This window comes from Cupressus sempervirens, chromosome 10 (genome assembly GCF_028749045.1).
Source record: "Cupressus sempervirens isolate cs-2001-9-10 chromosome 10, ASM2874904v1, whole genome shotgun sequence".
NCBI lineage: Eukaryota > Viridiplantae > Streptophyta > Pinopsida > Cupressales > Cupressaceae > Cupressus > Cupressus sempervirens.
Window position 1 is genome coordinate 506,640,471 of NC_143127.1, and position 16,654 is coordinate 506,657,124.

At 35.5% G+C, this 16,654-nt stretch overlaps 1 protein-coding gene across 2 annotated transcripts in view; it reads right to left on the minus strand.

The window, feature by feature from the left end:
• The window catches only part of LOC149534886 (FtsJ-like methyltransferase family protein), a 56,612-nt gene extending 41,355 nt beyond the window's left edge, over positions 1–15,257 (minus strand). Inside the window, exons 1-2 of one of the 2 annotated variants that reach the window (XM_089802936.1) lie at positions 15,040–15,257; positions 14,876–14,962 (exon numbers count right to left, since the gene is read on the minus strand). In XM_089802936.1, coding sequence (XP_089659062.1) covers positions 14,876–14,962; positions 15,040–15,117 — 165 coding nt within the window. In that variant the 5' untranslated portion in view covers positions 15,118–15,257. The remainder of the gene's footprint in view (positions 1–14,875; positions 14,963–15,039) is intronic. The other variant, XM_089802935.1, reaches the window with a different exon arrangement.
• Positions 15,258–16,654: the final 1,397 nt, after the last annotated feature.

Genomic DNA, 16,654 nt, shown 5'->3' on the forward strand with positions numbered 1-16,654 from the left:
GCAAATGCTTGATAATAGTATTATTCCTCATGAAAACCAAGCATCTATTTGCTGATAAAGACTGAGCGATAACAGTGATAGACTAGAGGTTTTATGTATGTTAACATGAATGTATTTGGTCCCATATTTCTGTTTTTTCAAGAGGATATCATGTTTCAGTTTGATGTATAAGTCGTATTTGTTATTCGTACCTGTTTATCTGCTGTTGGCAATATCCTAGTACCAATATAGGAATCTTTGTTAGTTGAATCTGTGTAACTGGAAAAAAAACACTATTACAAAATGATTTACTCCCTTTTAAACTAAGCAATCCTAACTCTTAGTTAGAAAATGAAAATCCTAAGTGTGTCTCTATGCATGCATTGATGTTGAATAATTCAATAATTTTCACAAATTTTTTGTAGCAATGCCAATTTTTCAGGTTTTAAAATCTATTTCAGTAATGTACTTCTGTATTTGACCACTTATTATTATTATAATCTTTGACAGTTTGACTCTATGAATCTATTTTAATTTTTAATGTGACAACACTAGTATTATTAATTTATTATTTACTTTAGTCTTTTAGTCTTACGGTATTACTATTTTGAAATTTTGAAATTTTGTATTTACTTTTAGTATTAGGCTCTTTAAGTTTAAACTATTAAAAATTTATTTTAAAAAAAAAAAAAAAAAAAATTTTGCCGTCTCCAAGTACCCCCGTCTCCTATTTGAAAAATTGCCGTACCGGTACCAGTACCAGTACCGGAGACCTCAAAGTCTCCCCGTCTCCCGGTGACCTTGGACAATATCAAAAGCCACAAAAGCCATTCTCTAAAGACACACAAGCCATCCACCGATGGACAAGAAAACTGAATCACGTCAATATAAACATGAAGTATGCACTGACGGTCACAAACAATTGCTGCCATGTTATAAAAACATATGCAAAGCTTTGATAGTGACGTTTTGAAGATTGCACAAAAACAATTGAAACACAACAAAGACAAAACATAATATGCAATTCACCAAATACGAATATAATTGTTGCTTATGTCCAAAATAAAACTAATAAATAAATACTCCTAAGAATATATGTTGCACACATAGTACAAGACTAGACGATAACAAAACCAATTGCACAGAGAATAAAAAAGAACAGAACTTTTTCAATAAAATCCACTATATATTGAATGCAATATTGCAACTTTGTATAAGACAGTCACACATTATGCTTTGAATTAAGCCAAAGAACATCAAATACCAAAATGGTGAGCGATTCATTTACACATGGAAAACAATGTAAAATTGAAGAGGAACAAATGAAGACGACAACACCCATTAATGAAAACAAACCAAGTGCAATGAACCGCCAGTAATAATGAAATATAATCACTGCCTGCAAATGAAATGCCACATAAAGATGACTATGATAAGAAGACGACAAGTGCCACAAAAAAATGAAATGAAAATAAAAGAAAAGGAGCTCGATAGAAAAATGGTTGTCAGAAGAAGAATCGATGCACGAAACTTTGACACAGGAGATATTTGTCATGAGAGAGCTTGAGAACACATATGAGCAAACAATCTAAATAATATACTCATCTATGGATGATTTATTTTGATTAAAATCATCCATAGATGAATAAATGGAGCCAAAAGAGAATCAAGTAACATTGCAACATCAGAATCAAGTAACATTGCAACATCAGAGATAAAGATTTGTCTAGCAGCTACAAATCTAAAACACACAGATTGCTTACAAAATACTTATGCAATCTGCAATAGACACACGAACTAGAGAACAAGAGAAACTCTCTTAATTGATGTTATATAACCTGGCTTCAATACCATGTTAATGTTTTGCCCAGAAATAAAGATAAATAACAATACCAGGATGAAGAACAATAAAACACAAAGAGACAACAGTTTATCCTAGGAAAACCCTCCAACTTGGGGGGAATAACCCAGCCACACCAAAAAAAATCTCTTTTATTAAATTAGAAAAGTTCAAGTACAATACTTTCAACTGAATACAATACATATCATACAAAGCAATCATATATATATTAAATTGAGAGACTCTTCATTTCATAATCAGAAGTCTCTTCATTTTCCAAACGTATGTCTCTTTTCATGTCGCATGTCTCTTCGTATAATTAAATGTCGGATATTTAGGATGAGACACTGTCCACACCTTAAATGCCACAAGCTCACTTGGTTATACAAAAATATCATCATAAATCTCTTCTCTAGAAATATCAAAGGTAAGATCTCTATCGCAACTATAATCTTCAACAAATGACACTTGGTAAAAACAAGTGGAATAGCTTCTTAGTTTCATTGAACCTATCATTAGCACAGCAACAAAAATCGCCATGAAATCGCCCGAATCATTGGTTTGGCGATTTGATTCTTGGTTCACAATTTTTTTTGAACTAGAGGACCAAATTGGTGATTTCATTGCAATGAATCACATGAATCGCCGATTCAGCGATCCATGCGAAAAATTGCCAAAATCACCTTCCTAAATCATGAAAAATCAGTTGTGCGGGTATACAAAAAGTTAAGTCAATTTTAAATAAAAACACATCTTTTTTTAATGTTTTTTTTTGCCAAATTGTCAAAATCACCTTCCTAAATCATGAAAAATCGGTCGTGCGAGTAGACAAAAGGTCAAGTCAATTTTAAATAAAAACACATCTTTTTTTAATGTTTTTTGCCTTTCCTCTTTGTTTTAACCCTAAAGGGCCTTCTAATTGTTTAGCATGAGTAAAAGAGAAGAAAATTGAAAGAGAAGAAGAGAAAAGAAAAACTACAGGTTTGCAACCGGCAAAAAGGAAGGATACCAAAGAGATCAAAAATCCATTTGAGGAGGCCATAAGATTGCATTGGGAGCATTAAGAAGTCAATAGCAACACTCCTCAACTCATTTGCAAGACGTAAGTGTTGTTTTTTTGCATGTTAGTGTATTATTCATTTTTTGTTAAATTTTTTTAGTTTTCATTTGCAAATCTTGAATGTTTTTGAGTTTTACTAAATTGCAAAGTAGGGTTTGTTGCTTTGTTTATTAGTTTCAAACTTTGAGGTTTTACTTAAATTTTCTTATTGCAGCAGCCTTAACTTTCATTTTCCACAATAGGTAAAAAAGATGAATGTTGGAAATATACCGAAGACTTTCCTGGAAAAACAAAATTTCTAACGAAATGTGTGTTTTGTAAAGATATAAATTCTAGTGGCATTTATAGATTCAAATACCACAGTGCTGCTATACCTGGACATGGTATTACAATTTGCACTCAACAAACTGTTGAGGCAAAACGTGCTTGTTTAGTGGCATTAGAAAAATATGAACAAAAGAAATTAAATAAGAAAAGGCAACTTGAAGGATTAAGGGCTATTGGCTCTCATGCTCCCATAGCCGCATCTGCATCCACATCCGTAGGTTGTGTTGGAGAGGGTTCTTCCAGGCCTCATTTTCGTCCTAGTGCTAGTGCTTGTGCTACTGCTGATGCTAGTGCTAGTCATTCTCATACTGAGATTGAGTCCAACCAATTGCAACCTAGAGTGTGGAAAAATAGATTGGATAGTTACTTTGTGCCCCGCACTACTCTTGGCTCACAACCCATGCTTGTGGGCATGGGCTTGAACAAGGAGATTCATGATGCTGCCAAAAAAGATATTTGCAAATTTTGGTACTTTTGCAACATTCCATTTATTGCAGCTAGGTAATTGATTCTTTTTTATTTGTTTTCTTTAAGGTTAAAGTAAAATTTTAACTATATATACTTGTTTAATGATTCATTGATTAATCATAGATTCACTTTACATAATGATTTGTCATCTAAATTTCTAATCATAATCTATTTGTGACAGGAGTCCTTATTGGCAAAACAAGATAGATGCGGTTGATATTTGTGGTCTGGGGTTTAAAGCCCCAATTGAGGCTGAGTTGAGTGGATATACCTCTTAGATGAAATGGCAGAGAATATGAAGGTTGAGCTTGAGGACATACCGAAAGGAGTGGACCGAAAAGGGTTGCACCATCATGAATGATGGTTGGACGGATAGGAGAAATAGAACACTCCTCAATTTTCTCTTTCTTGTGGAGGTAATTGATCATTCTACTTTCCTACATGCATTGTGAATTGTGAATCGTGATTGAATAATTTAAATTTTGATTTGTTGATTACTAATTTATTGATGATCCATGATAATTCACTATCTTGTAGGATATACCATGTTCCTCAAATCCATTGATGCTTCCAAGCATATCAAAAACGCCACATACTTATGTGAGGTTGTTGAGGAAGTCATAGGAGAGGTGGGTGAAAAAATGTAGTGCAGGTGGTGACGAATAATGCAACAAGTTATGTTGCTACAGGCAAACTTTTAATTTTTCAAGTTTTGAAAATAAATTTATTTGAATTTTGAACTTTTTCTAATTCTAAGTTTCCTAACATGTTTAAATTTCTAATTAATTAAAAATTGTTGTAGGTAAACTTTTGATGGAGAGGCACCCCACCATATTTTGGTCTCCTTGTGCGGCACATTGCCTTGACCTCATGTTGGAGGAAATTGGCAAACTTGAGTGGGTCAAATCATGTGTAGAAAGGGCCAAAAGTATATGTAAGTTTATCTACAATCATGCATTCGTCCTTAGCACAATGAGGGACTATACAGGAGGCAGGGAGTTAGCTCATTCAGGCATCGCAAGGTTTGCCTCAAATTTCATCACACTACAGTCGTTGTTGACATCAAGGGTAGAATTGAGAAGCATGTTTGTTGGGCGGGAGTGGACTACAACTTCCTATGCTTTGACCTCTGCATGGGTAGATGTGGTGAATTGCATATTTGACGAGGATGGGTTTTGGAAACCTGCTAAAGAAATCCTTGAGGTAAATATCTTACAATTTATCATTTCGTATTTGTGATTTGATTGTTTAATGATTTAATTTTACTTTTACTTTTATATTTAAGTTTTCACTCAAATGTTTTTTTTACATTATATGCAGGTCACTGAGCCCCTCGTATCTCTCCTACGAACTGTTGATGGGGAGAAACCCTCTATGGGCTACATATACAAGGGCATGGATAGGGCCAAGGAGGCCATTAGAGCCCAGTATGCAGGAGTGTAGGAGAAGTATGCCCCAATTTGGGAGATCATTGATTGGAGATGGCAAAATCAGCTCCACTGACCCATCCATGCAACAACTTATTATTTGAATCCAGCATTTCGTTTTCGTCCCGACTTCAAAGCAGATGAGGAGGTTCTCACCGACTTATATATAGTGATCCAAAGGTTGAGTAGTGATGAGGATAGGGCAGTTGTAACCATTGAGCTAGACAAATTCAATAATAAAGAAGGGCCAATTTTCTCTAGTAGGTTGGCCATAGATGCTCGGATAATTATACAATCAAGTAAAAATAATATATTCTTGAATCTTACATTTATGGCTTATATGTTATGCATTTCAATTTTTAATTTTGTAATTTTTAAGTTGTAAATAAGATTGATTGTTTTTGTTTTCCCTTATTTCAGATAGATGGTGGCAAATGTTTGGACCCACAACCCCAAAACTTTAAAAAATTGCCGTCCGTAATCTGAGTCAGCAAAACAATGTTTTTGGATGTAAGCGTTGTTCGTCCATGTTCGAGCATATCCAATCGAACAGGAGAAATAGGTTGTTTATGCAGAAGTTGAATGTTCTTGTCTTTGTTCATTACAACCTCCATCATAGGATCAAACAAATTTTGGGCATTCACTCCTCTCCAATCATTCTGGAGGAGATTGATCTAGAACCAAAGTGGCTCACTAAGGCTATGGATCTAGTCTTCGCTAAGGCATACCATGAGTGGGTTGACCAGGTAGATAGAGAGGCTGAGTCTGTGGCCATGGCAGAGGAGGCGGTTAGAGCACGTTCAGGCACTAGCAAACACACGCGCGCACGCACAGACACAAGCCCTAGTGATGTTGTTCGTGAGCCCATCTTACATGCGGGGGCTACAGCTCAGTAATCCTCTAGGACCTACCTTAGACACCTTTGTAGAAGGCAGACAAGATACTTAGAGGCTGAGGCTGAGGCTAAGTCTGTAGCCAAGCTTGAGGATGATGATGAGGATTGTTGGTTCCCAAAACCGCAAATTGGAATCCTACGAGCCTTGCCAACTTGTTGCTGGGATATCCAACCAATTATGGCCAACTTGACAAGATCGATCAATTCGATTCAAATCTCTAGCTCTAGAAGGCCAAGGTGAGTATATATAATCCTGAACAAATCGCTTAAGTTCAAGATAATTATAATAGATCGTTTTGAATATGAATGCTATGAAAGTTTCCTAAACGGCAAGGATTATAGAAAACTTTTAAACTTGCAAATTATGAATTAAGAACAAAAGTAAATGATTATATAACTGTGAGAGTATTGTAAATAAAGAATAATTATTATGATTATTGCAACAAATGAATATATTAATTCTTCAAAGGAAAAATATGAAATAATTGCCAACGTATGGATTATGAACCATAAATAATATAAAGACAAGTGCCAAAATTTAAAGGGCAAACAGAGTCAATATTACAAGTTATTACATATAACTTTATTAAGTTCTATGCACCTTAACCATAAACAATTTAGTAATCAAGACGCGACGGATCAAATATATAGATGCAATTAAACTAGTCTAGAATGCGCTTTAACTCCTACGATTAGGAGACAAACTAGACACAGATATGGAAACAATTAAATATTTCACTATATCTATGATAATCAAGTTTAAAATGCTATAATTGACCCTATCCACCTATCTATCATTTAAATTATTTATAGAATTTTTAAAAAATTATAAAGGACACAATTTAATAATATTTCCAACTCTGAAAATTAAAATAAATAATTATGCTTACTTATTATGCTGAAAATAAAATTGCAATAAAGACACTCCATACAAATATCCATCTACTACAAATTTATCCCAGAATCGCATAAATCTTTATCAATAATCCAAATCCATAAGCTTTGCTCAATAATTCAATCTTCACCAATAGAACACAATATATCAAATGTGCAATAATAGCTTGAGTATGTTAAATTTTTAGGAAATTGTATATATTGTGTGCTTCATTTGATTTTCATTTTATATTTATAAGAGGTGAAGAGATGCAAGTCCTTTCTCAAAACAACATGCCTCTTCGTAAAAAACTAATCACACTTATTAGTTGTATCTTATTCTATGGGAATATAATAATCTGGCTATTCTTGATAACCATCTATCTACTATTACCGACTCCTCATTGTTGCATTAATATTGAAACAACTTTCTAGGCGCAATACTCCATTATGTCTGTAACCACTATAGCAATTCATATTGGGAAAATATTTCTAAATGCAACTTCAGAGATTTGTGGCCCGTGTAGTCCTTCAATATCACTATGTTTCAGGCGCAAAGATTCATCCTCTGTTGACATTCGTACTCCTCCAAACCTGTAAGAAACAATAAAGTACCATTTGAATTCTTAAATAATGCTCTGGGACTTGGTCGTGGCTAAATTATTCTCCAAGCATGAAGAAATTAAGGCGAAGCATCTATTCATTGGTGCTTGTCTTTAGAGGCTATCGCTTGTTACACATACACCAAAACATTGACTACAATATGTGGAATGCCCGCTCTTTTCATTCCGCAAACTAACTTTCGATATAGGACCTCATTATTATCTTTCTTGCACTTTTGGTTCTGTTGCATAGGTTCCAACTTAAGGGTTTGTTTTCATATCGATTCGATATAAATTTTTGCATGTTGCCTTAATTTGGATTCATTAGCATTGAACTCCATCGATTGCTTTTTCTCAACACCTAAAGCATATCGTCAACTTTACAAATCCCTATGATTTTAAGAATATGTTTCCTTTTGTTTGACTTTATTCATACTCTTAGTGCGGTGGTGCAAGGTTTCTCTAATATATTTATATTTTACAATTTGTATGTAATTGCCAATTTATTTTTGCATGAGAAATTGCTGGAACATAGTCACAGATTTATTGCTAACCATAATTATGAAACATAATTTATTCCATCGTTCATGACTGTATATACCGCTACTTCCCAATTGCATGTTCCATATACCTGAATAATCTCATCGTGATAGTCTTCACACCCTTTTATGATGGTCATACGATTATGATTGGCCCCTTACACCTTGCCAAGGATCACCATAATCGCCTGCACATCTCTCTTAAACAAGGGACCTCTAAAAGGATGCAACTCTACTGTTGTAATTCCAAATATTTTATTGATTGATAATTCTAACCTTCAAATTTAATTTCCAATGATATCTCTTCACCATAGGAATTCATTTGGAATGTGTTGATATACTAACAATTATCTTGAGATCCCATTCTTTTGATTTGTTGAAAGAGAAACAGTTCACTATTCGTGAGGACTGATTATCTAGAAATGATAGTTGATTGCCTTCATGTATATTAGATGATCCTCAAATCGTTGCTACTTCTTCCATGCCCCAATATTATGTTCTATTTGGACATTATTCTCAATAGTCTCCACTACTAGGTTTGAAAAAAACCGCATCCTCAGGCTCACCAATACATTGTCCTGCACGTTCACAGGGAATCCAGACAAAGAGAGGACATGTTATTGGGCACTATTGGCCCCCCATTATATTCAATTGTGCTCAAGTATTTATCAAGACCTTGAGGAATCACACATATTTTATGAGTTTGATTATTACATACAGTCATGATTGGCTCTAAAACTCTCCAATTGACCTTCAAGGATGTCTTCATGATGCCTTTGTCCTTAAGGGGTGCCCCTGTACCAAATGGAAACATTCAATTAATTTACATCAAGAAAAGTGCACAATAGATGCAATGGGTGTAGCATGTGTTGTTCATATGGAGGGTTGCATACTCTTGTATGTGTGTTGTTTAATTGGCCAGAGAAGTAGGAGAACACATTGAAAAAACGAAATCTGTTGTTAATGACAGCAGAGTGGAATATTCATGATCGTCTTATGAGATTCCCAAGAAGGTTTCATATAAATAACTTGTATCTTGCTTCGTAGGGACCTAAAAAACTATTCATATAAATAAATTGTATCTTGCTTCGTAGGGACCTAAAAAACTATCTTTCAACCTTTATTTCAATTTATACTTGAGACTGAACCAATAAAATTGAATTCTTAACATCAAAAAGTTCATTAACCATGTTGTAAAATCTAGTAAGTTAAAAATAAACTTATGCAGAAGAACTTTGCATGATGTTATATGATAAAAACAAATAAAAAAACTTCAAGTGTATCAACATGTGGTTTAGAATCACATTATGAATTACACGGCAGTGGAATCAATTACCGTGATGATGCATGGGGTTCAAGCCTCTTCCTCTATTTATGCAAATGCAGTAATATAAAAGAGTTTGAAAGAGGCTAGATGCAAGTCCTAGGTAAATGGAAATGAACATGTTCAAAAAGTGATCTTCTAAAAAAAAATTTGTAGATACTATTGACACAAAAGTTTGCAGCCACGCTTGAGGTATGACCCTCAAGCAACCTTGTAATACGGAAACAACCTCCACGTGTCGGACTTATGCTTTGAGGCTAAATCTCTGGAGAAGGCCGCCTTCCTTACAATTAGGATGCACCTAACTACAACTTTGAGGGAAAAGGGAGAAGGATTGCATGAAATTAAAATGCTGAAAGGGAAAGTTGATGCACCATATTGAAATTCGGTTACTAACTCTCCTATGGCTGCACAAAACATGAATAAAGCTCCCAAATACATAGATCTTAACTCCAATCTATCTTCCAAGGAATTATATGTATGCTAAAAACTAATGAAATGCTGAAAGGAAAAAAGTTCACAATACAACATTCAACAGCAGGTTAAACACAACACATGATCTTGAAAGAACAAAAAAGAAATAATCCATACAAGGCAAGAGGCTGCAAAATATATTAGACTAGCAAGATAAGGTATAAAACTAAGATTTCTATTCATGAAAGGCATAAGGAAATACAATTATAGAGCATAATATTACTGCAATAAACCAAAGAAGAACCCTGAAAATATGTACAAAGTTGCCTTTTAAAGAGTTCAGGCATAACTCAATTACAACAATTGAGTTTGAACTCCAAACACACTAGAGTTGAGTAACAGATTTGCAAATCAAAAAAATATCAGAGGAAATCTGATTGTGTGTACATTTGATCATAAGGTGACAACAAACAACCAGAAATGAAGAACTCTATAGAAAGAATAAACAACCCAAATAGAATAAATCAGATAAAATATAATCTCCATGTATATCTGATCTATGAAACGATGGAATTTGGTCCAATAAATGCCCCTACAGTCAAAAAAATCACGCTCATACCCTTTGCAAGTGGCAACATAGGAAAGAAAAGCCTTTGCATCGCGTTATAAAGCCCAAAAAAGCAATTCGGCAATAAATATTGAGCTCTCAGGTCATATATCACAATCACCATAAATAATTAACACAAGCACGAAAACACACAACATTTTCAGCATGCGCACCATCGCACTGAATATTTCCTTTCTTAACAAATGACTTGCGATGTTACGAAAACACAAAAATACATCAACGCAACATCGCAGCATGATTTTCCATCCCTTACAAATTGACTTGCGATCCCACGCTGGCACGAAAATGCACTACCACAACTTTGCAGCATGATTTTCCATCCTACACAAAAGACTTGCGATCTCACAAAAATACTCTTCAGTTTCAGCCCACTTGCACATTGAATGAGCAAAAACATGTCGAATGAGCAAAGAAGACTTCCTATAATGCCCGAACTCATTAGATGCCAGTTCCTACAACACATGAAAATGCAAGTGAATGTCGAATGAGCAAAAAAAAGGACTCCTACGACAAGCAAACTCATTCAACCAACTCCTACAACACCAACAAATGCACAATGTTTTCGTGCGCCTGAGAATGTCAAAAATACACAACTTTTCTTTTGCTGAAAATAAGAAAGCTTAGCCCATGAAAGATGTCTTTGATCGATTATCTGCAATAGGATAAAGAGTGAGAAAAAATGTCAACATTTCTGGCAACTCAAGGGGGATGCTTGCCTAGTAAGCATATGATTAGTGGCCTTGAAGCAATCCATTGGGCATAGAGTCATAGCATCAAAACATGCTGTGCATCTCTGTCACAACATAAAATCAGCAACTCTGTAAACTAGCAAAACATCAAAATCTGCTATCTCTAGGAAGGAAACAATTGTGTCGTGCACTTCTTGGAAAGCTAGAAACATCTAAGCTACTATGTACAAGAATTTACAAAAATAGAAATTAAACAAAGCCATTAACTGCCTTGTTGAAGATGTCCTTCCCCATTAGTTTCCTTTCATGGATGTGGGCAGTGGAACAGATCAGCAAGCATGACAAGCATACTGCTGCATTAAATAACTTCCCAATGCTGAGAAAAATGAAGCTCTCCAACACTGGGACATTGTCTTCTTAAGCAAGGAAAACTTCCTCCTCTTCGTGAAACTCATCCTCATACTTTGAAATAAGTATGGTCGAGGGCAACAAGCTGATTTGTTGCAAAGCTAGATGCTTATTGGGCATCCCCTTGATGTTATTGGGTCCAAAGAATCATCCTTGACCATGTTGTACTTTGCAACCTCTAAATCCTTATGGCCAACATGGGTTGGCTCTGATGGTATGGCTGGTAATGTGTGTGCTTCTTCATGTTGCAATTGCAACACATGTTCCTCCAATCCATGTGAATCCTTACAAAAAATGGGTTGCACCTCTTGCACTCATACAAGCTCTTGTGATGTAGAAGAAAGAGTTGGTTGTGTCTATTTTGATGTCTTTCATCTAGCAAACAACATGCTCATCAGCTCCTTAATCAACACTTGTAGTTCTTTCTCACATCTATCTTTTTCTACAGCCAATTCCCTTGCAAGAATTGCCTCATGTTCCCGTTGTTGGGCCACCAACTGCTTTGCAAGCTCTGCCTCAAACTGCCTTCGTTGTGCTTCTAGTTGCTGTAATAATGTTTCTCTCTCTAGAGTATGCGATGACTCATGAGCAGAAAATTGTACATCTTGTACTTGTGGCAGCCTCGGTAATGTTTCTTCCTCCACCATATCATGGGAGACCTCTTGCTGCAAGACTTGGTTTAGCTTTTCTTCTTTTCGCAGTAGGCCCTCAAATTCCAACATAGGCTCAAAAGCCAAAATTTCTTCCTCAAGGCCACGAACCTCATTATTCTTTTCCCCTTATCCTCTTGCTGCAACACTTGTTCTTCAATTGGCAAGCGCTCTTGTTTTTTCTTTGATGTGGGCAAAGATATATCCACTTCTTCATCAACCATAAAGAAGGGACAATAATCATTTGAAGGTTCATCATCATCAACATGGAGAGGCGTTTGATGTGTAGACTAAGGATCCAAGCCGCTTGGAATGGAAATATGAAGACTGCTTTATCTGGAGCTGGCAAACTTACACCTTGGAGGCTCTTGTACTTCAGTTGCTTGCATTTGAGCAAGCTTGAGCCTTGTCTCCTCATATTGCCTTTGCTTAATTCTTCCCCCTGTTGCAACTTTAGGAGGGCCTGGTGAACCTCATTGAAAATATCAAAGGCTTCAAATACCATGCTGCAAACATATAGGTCATGCTCCCACATCTCCTTGTCATCACGCAACTCCTTAAGCCAAGAAGTCATAAGGAGCATAGCAAAAGAAAATTTCCCACAATCTATATCCTCATAAGAGTTATGAACATGCTCAAAAATATTTTCTAAGTTGGAAAATCCAAGGTCCAAACTTTCTATACGATCATGGAGGTCTCCTAGCTTTGACATAGGATCATTTTAGGGTTCCATAGGAGACAGAGAAGGTTGGTCATTTGATGTTGTAGGGGACAACAAACTCAAGGACGAGTCTACATGTGGGCTTGATTTGTTCTTCCTCTCTTGCTTTTCTTGGAACTCTTGGACTATGATGAATTTGCTGGGGGAAATCTTAACATATTCATGGCCATAAATGACATGATGACTTGGAGTAAAATCAGCCTCTTGGTGATTTGGGTTATCATTCCAATGATAACTAGGTTGTGGCTGAGATGGGGAATAGGAGGACTGAAGAATAGCCTCTTCATCATATGGAGAAAAGTGGGAGGCATCTCTATGAAGGGAATCCATGATAAAGCATTTAAGCAAACAAGTTTATAGAAATCCTAAAGAAAAATAACAAACAAATATCATTTATTCATACCAGCACTTGGTCTTTTGAAACCAATAGATGCATAGAGTCACCATGGTCTTTGAGTGAATGCCTCCAAAGGAAAATAGCATAAATAATAAGACCTAAATTCTTAATGAAGAAAGATTGAAATGGCTACCAGCAGACTTATATAGATGAAATCTTGTGTCCCACCGAGCATGCCAAAAACTATTGACAAAAGTTTGCAGCCACGTTTGAAATATGACCCTCAAGCAACCTTGTGTAACATGGAAACAACCTCCAAATGTGGGACTTGCACTTTGAGGTAGTCGGCTTCCTTACAATCAAGATGCACCTAACTACAACTTTGAAGGAAAACGGAGAAGGATTGAATGAAATTAAAATGCTGAAAGGGAAAGGTGATGCACCAAATTGAAATTTGGTTACTAACTCTGCCTATGGCTGCACAAAACATGAACTCCCAAATACACAAATATTAACTCCAATCTATCTTCCAAGGAATCACAAACAGGCTAAAAACTAATGAAATGCTGAAAGGAAACAAGTTGACAATACAACATTCAACAACAGGTTAAACACAACAAATGAACTTGGAATAACAGAAAAGAAATAATCCATACAAGGCAAGAGGCTGCACAAAATATTAGGCTAGCCAGATAAGGTAAAAAACTAAGATTTCTATTCATGAAATGCATAAGGAAATACAATTGTAGAGCATAATACTACTGAAATGAACCAAAGAAGAACCTGAAAATATGTACAAAGCTGCATTTTAAAGAGTTCGGGCATAACTCAGTTACAGCAATTGAGTTTGAACTCCAACCACACTAAAGTTACAGATTTGCAAATCAAGAAAATATCAGAAGAAATCTGATTCTGTGTGTACATTTGGTCATGAAGTGATGGAATTTGGGCCAAATAGAATAAATCAGTAATACGGGCTGTTCTAGTCACATGTGCATGTGTGAAAGGGGACCTAACAAGCCCACTCCTAAAGCTATCATTGCCAATCTAAATGTATACTTTGAAAATGATTCTAACATGAATTTTGTTTCAGCCCAAAATAGCGGCCCAAAATTTAGAACAAACAGCGTAAAACGTATAAAAATATGCAATAAACAAGGCCTTGAATAAATGAAGTTAAACATAAAATTAAAATCCTAACTTTGAATCCAAATGTAAGAAAAGAAAAAGGATTAAGGGGCCACCGGTAATTGGTTTTTACGGGTTAGTGAGGGTTTCCAATCTCTCTAGACAGAATTAAGGTGGTGTGCTTAAGTAAATGGAAGCAGTGGTTTGAATCTATAATGAGGAAAGGAGGTTTAGTTTCATATGCTATAGTGTAAACACAGTCAAATATGAAGGACCTTTCCAAGTTTTAGCCCCAAAACAAGCCCACCCCCACTCAATGAATCCATCTAGACAGAAGACGAGAGTGAGCCCACAAGTTGATTGGTCACTAGACCTTTTAATATCCCCCAGTCCATAAAATGAGATTTTTTTAAATGGTACTAGATGCATGCAGATAAAGGAAATGCATTCCATATAATTCATCCACCACTAACGATTGTATAAGTGGTATGATCTGAAAAATAGATATTAAAAATTTCACAGATTTTCTCCTTCTTTCTCTTTTTCAAAAAACCATTCTGATGTACCTGTAGCCAAGCACCGGGAGCACACCCTAAGTCCAAGACAGATGCACCAGGTTTAATAACTTTATACTGTTTCTGTATCTCCAACAGCTGAATAATTATGTAGAACATCAGACAACTCTGAAATTTGGTTGAAAAAATATATATTAGAGAATGCAGGTGGATACCTTGAATGCAGAGCGAGCCACATAGCCAAGTCGGTGGGCCTCTCTGTAGAAAAAATCTGGGGCTCCAAACCCACTCATCTTATGAGCAGATGTGCAACGGTTTAGAGGATGTTCAGCTGTTGCATGTCTTTATTTTCTTTTCCTGGAAGTCGATTATAGGCATCAAGCAAACGCGCCGTCTTTTAGGCCATCTTATAGGTATTGCTTCAAGATACTAATTAACCCTAGTAAGTGTTCAAATTTATACAATTGCAATGATTTTTTATTATGGAATATAAATTGAAAAAGTCTTTTGTTTTTCCTAGAATAAAAAAATGCCACAATGATGGGACAAACTTTGGAATAAAATGGAAGTGCTGCAAATTTCTAATGGCTTTTGGAGTTGCATATATAGACTTTCTAGTAGGTCAAGGCTATAATTAGAATTATAAATGGGATGTCAAATAAGGGTGCCCTCTTTCTACTTTATTTGGGCTATATATTGATAAGTTAAGAGAATGGCTAAGCAAGAGTAATGGTGAGCGAGTCTGATAAGCTAAATATGTGATAAAGCTATTTCGTGTGCAGATGGTCTCATTTTAATTGATACAAGAATGATGGATTGAGTGAACACTTTGAAGGCGCTTGAAATCTTTTATCATGAGGTAGTGATGCAAAACACTTTTCTGTTTGAAGGCAACCCTTTAGAGATAGTGAACAAATACAAATACTTTTGGATATATTTTCACCACAAACTCACTTGGGAAACATGTAGAATAAAAAGAATTTGAGGAAGCTAGAAAGTGTTATATTCCTTCCAAAATAGATATAGAAATGCAAAGTTATGGGATTGGAAAATCAAAAAAAATCTTTTTTGGATTGTTGATCACCCCAATGATCCTTTATAGATGTGACATTTGGGGCAAGGTGAACTCACAGTGGTGGGTTACATTTTTTTGCCTGAATAGACACTAAACTGTACGTTCTAAAAATAAATTTCACTTTCATACACATGTTGTCGCTAAACTATTAAAAATTGGAAGATGATGTAAATTAGAGACTTTTATGATTTTCAGTCTGGATTCTACATATATTTTTTAGAATATTTGTGAAATTTATTTGAAATAAAAAAAAGTTCTCACACTCTAAAAATTGGTATGTTGTTGAAAACAACATTTTGACAGAGTGAAACTCACTTCATAGAGCATAATTTATTAGTTCCTGCCTTTGGTAGGTAACTATTGTTTTAGATTACAGTAAAAACAGGTTTTGAAGGGACCCTGAAACCCTTTTACATCCTCAAAAAAGGAAAAAACACGCTAACCAACAGGAAAGAGCCCATAAACCTACTAAAAAGTAGCATCAAAATCAGGTTATACAAGGACCTGAAACCACTAATAAAGTCCAGATAAAACACCCAGGTTTTACAAGGACTTGGAACCGAAAGTGTAAATAAAAAAACTAAAATCCAAAAACCAGGACCAAACACAGGAACCAGAAGAACCAGCCAGCAAACAGGACCTGCACAGGAACCCGACCAGAAAAGAAGACCCAGGAAACTATTGTTTTCCTTTAGTCTAGTTTACTATTAGCTACACCAATCAGGTTTTGAATTGGTTTAAACCTTTGTCATATT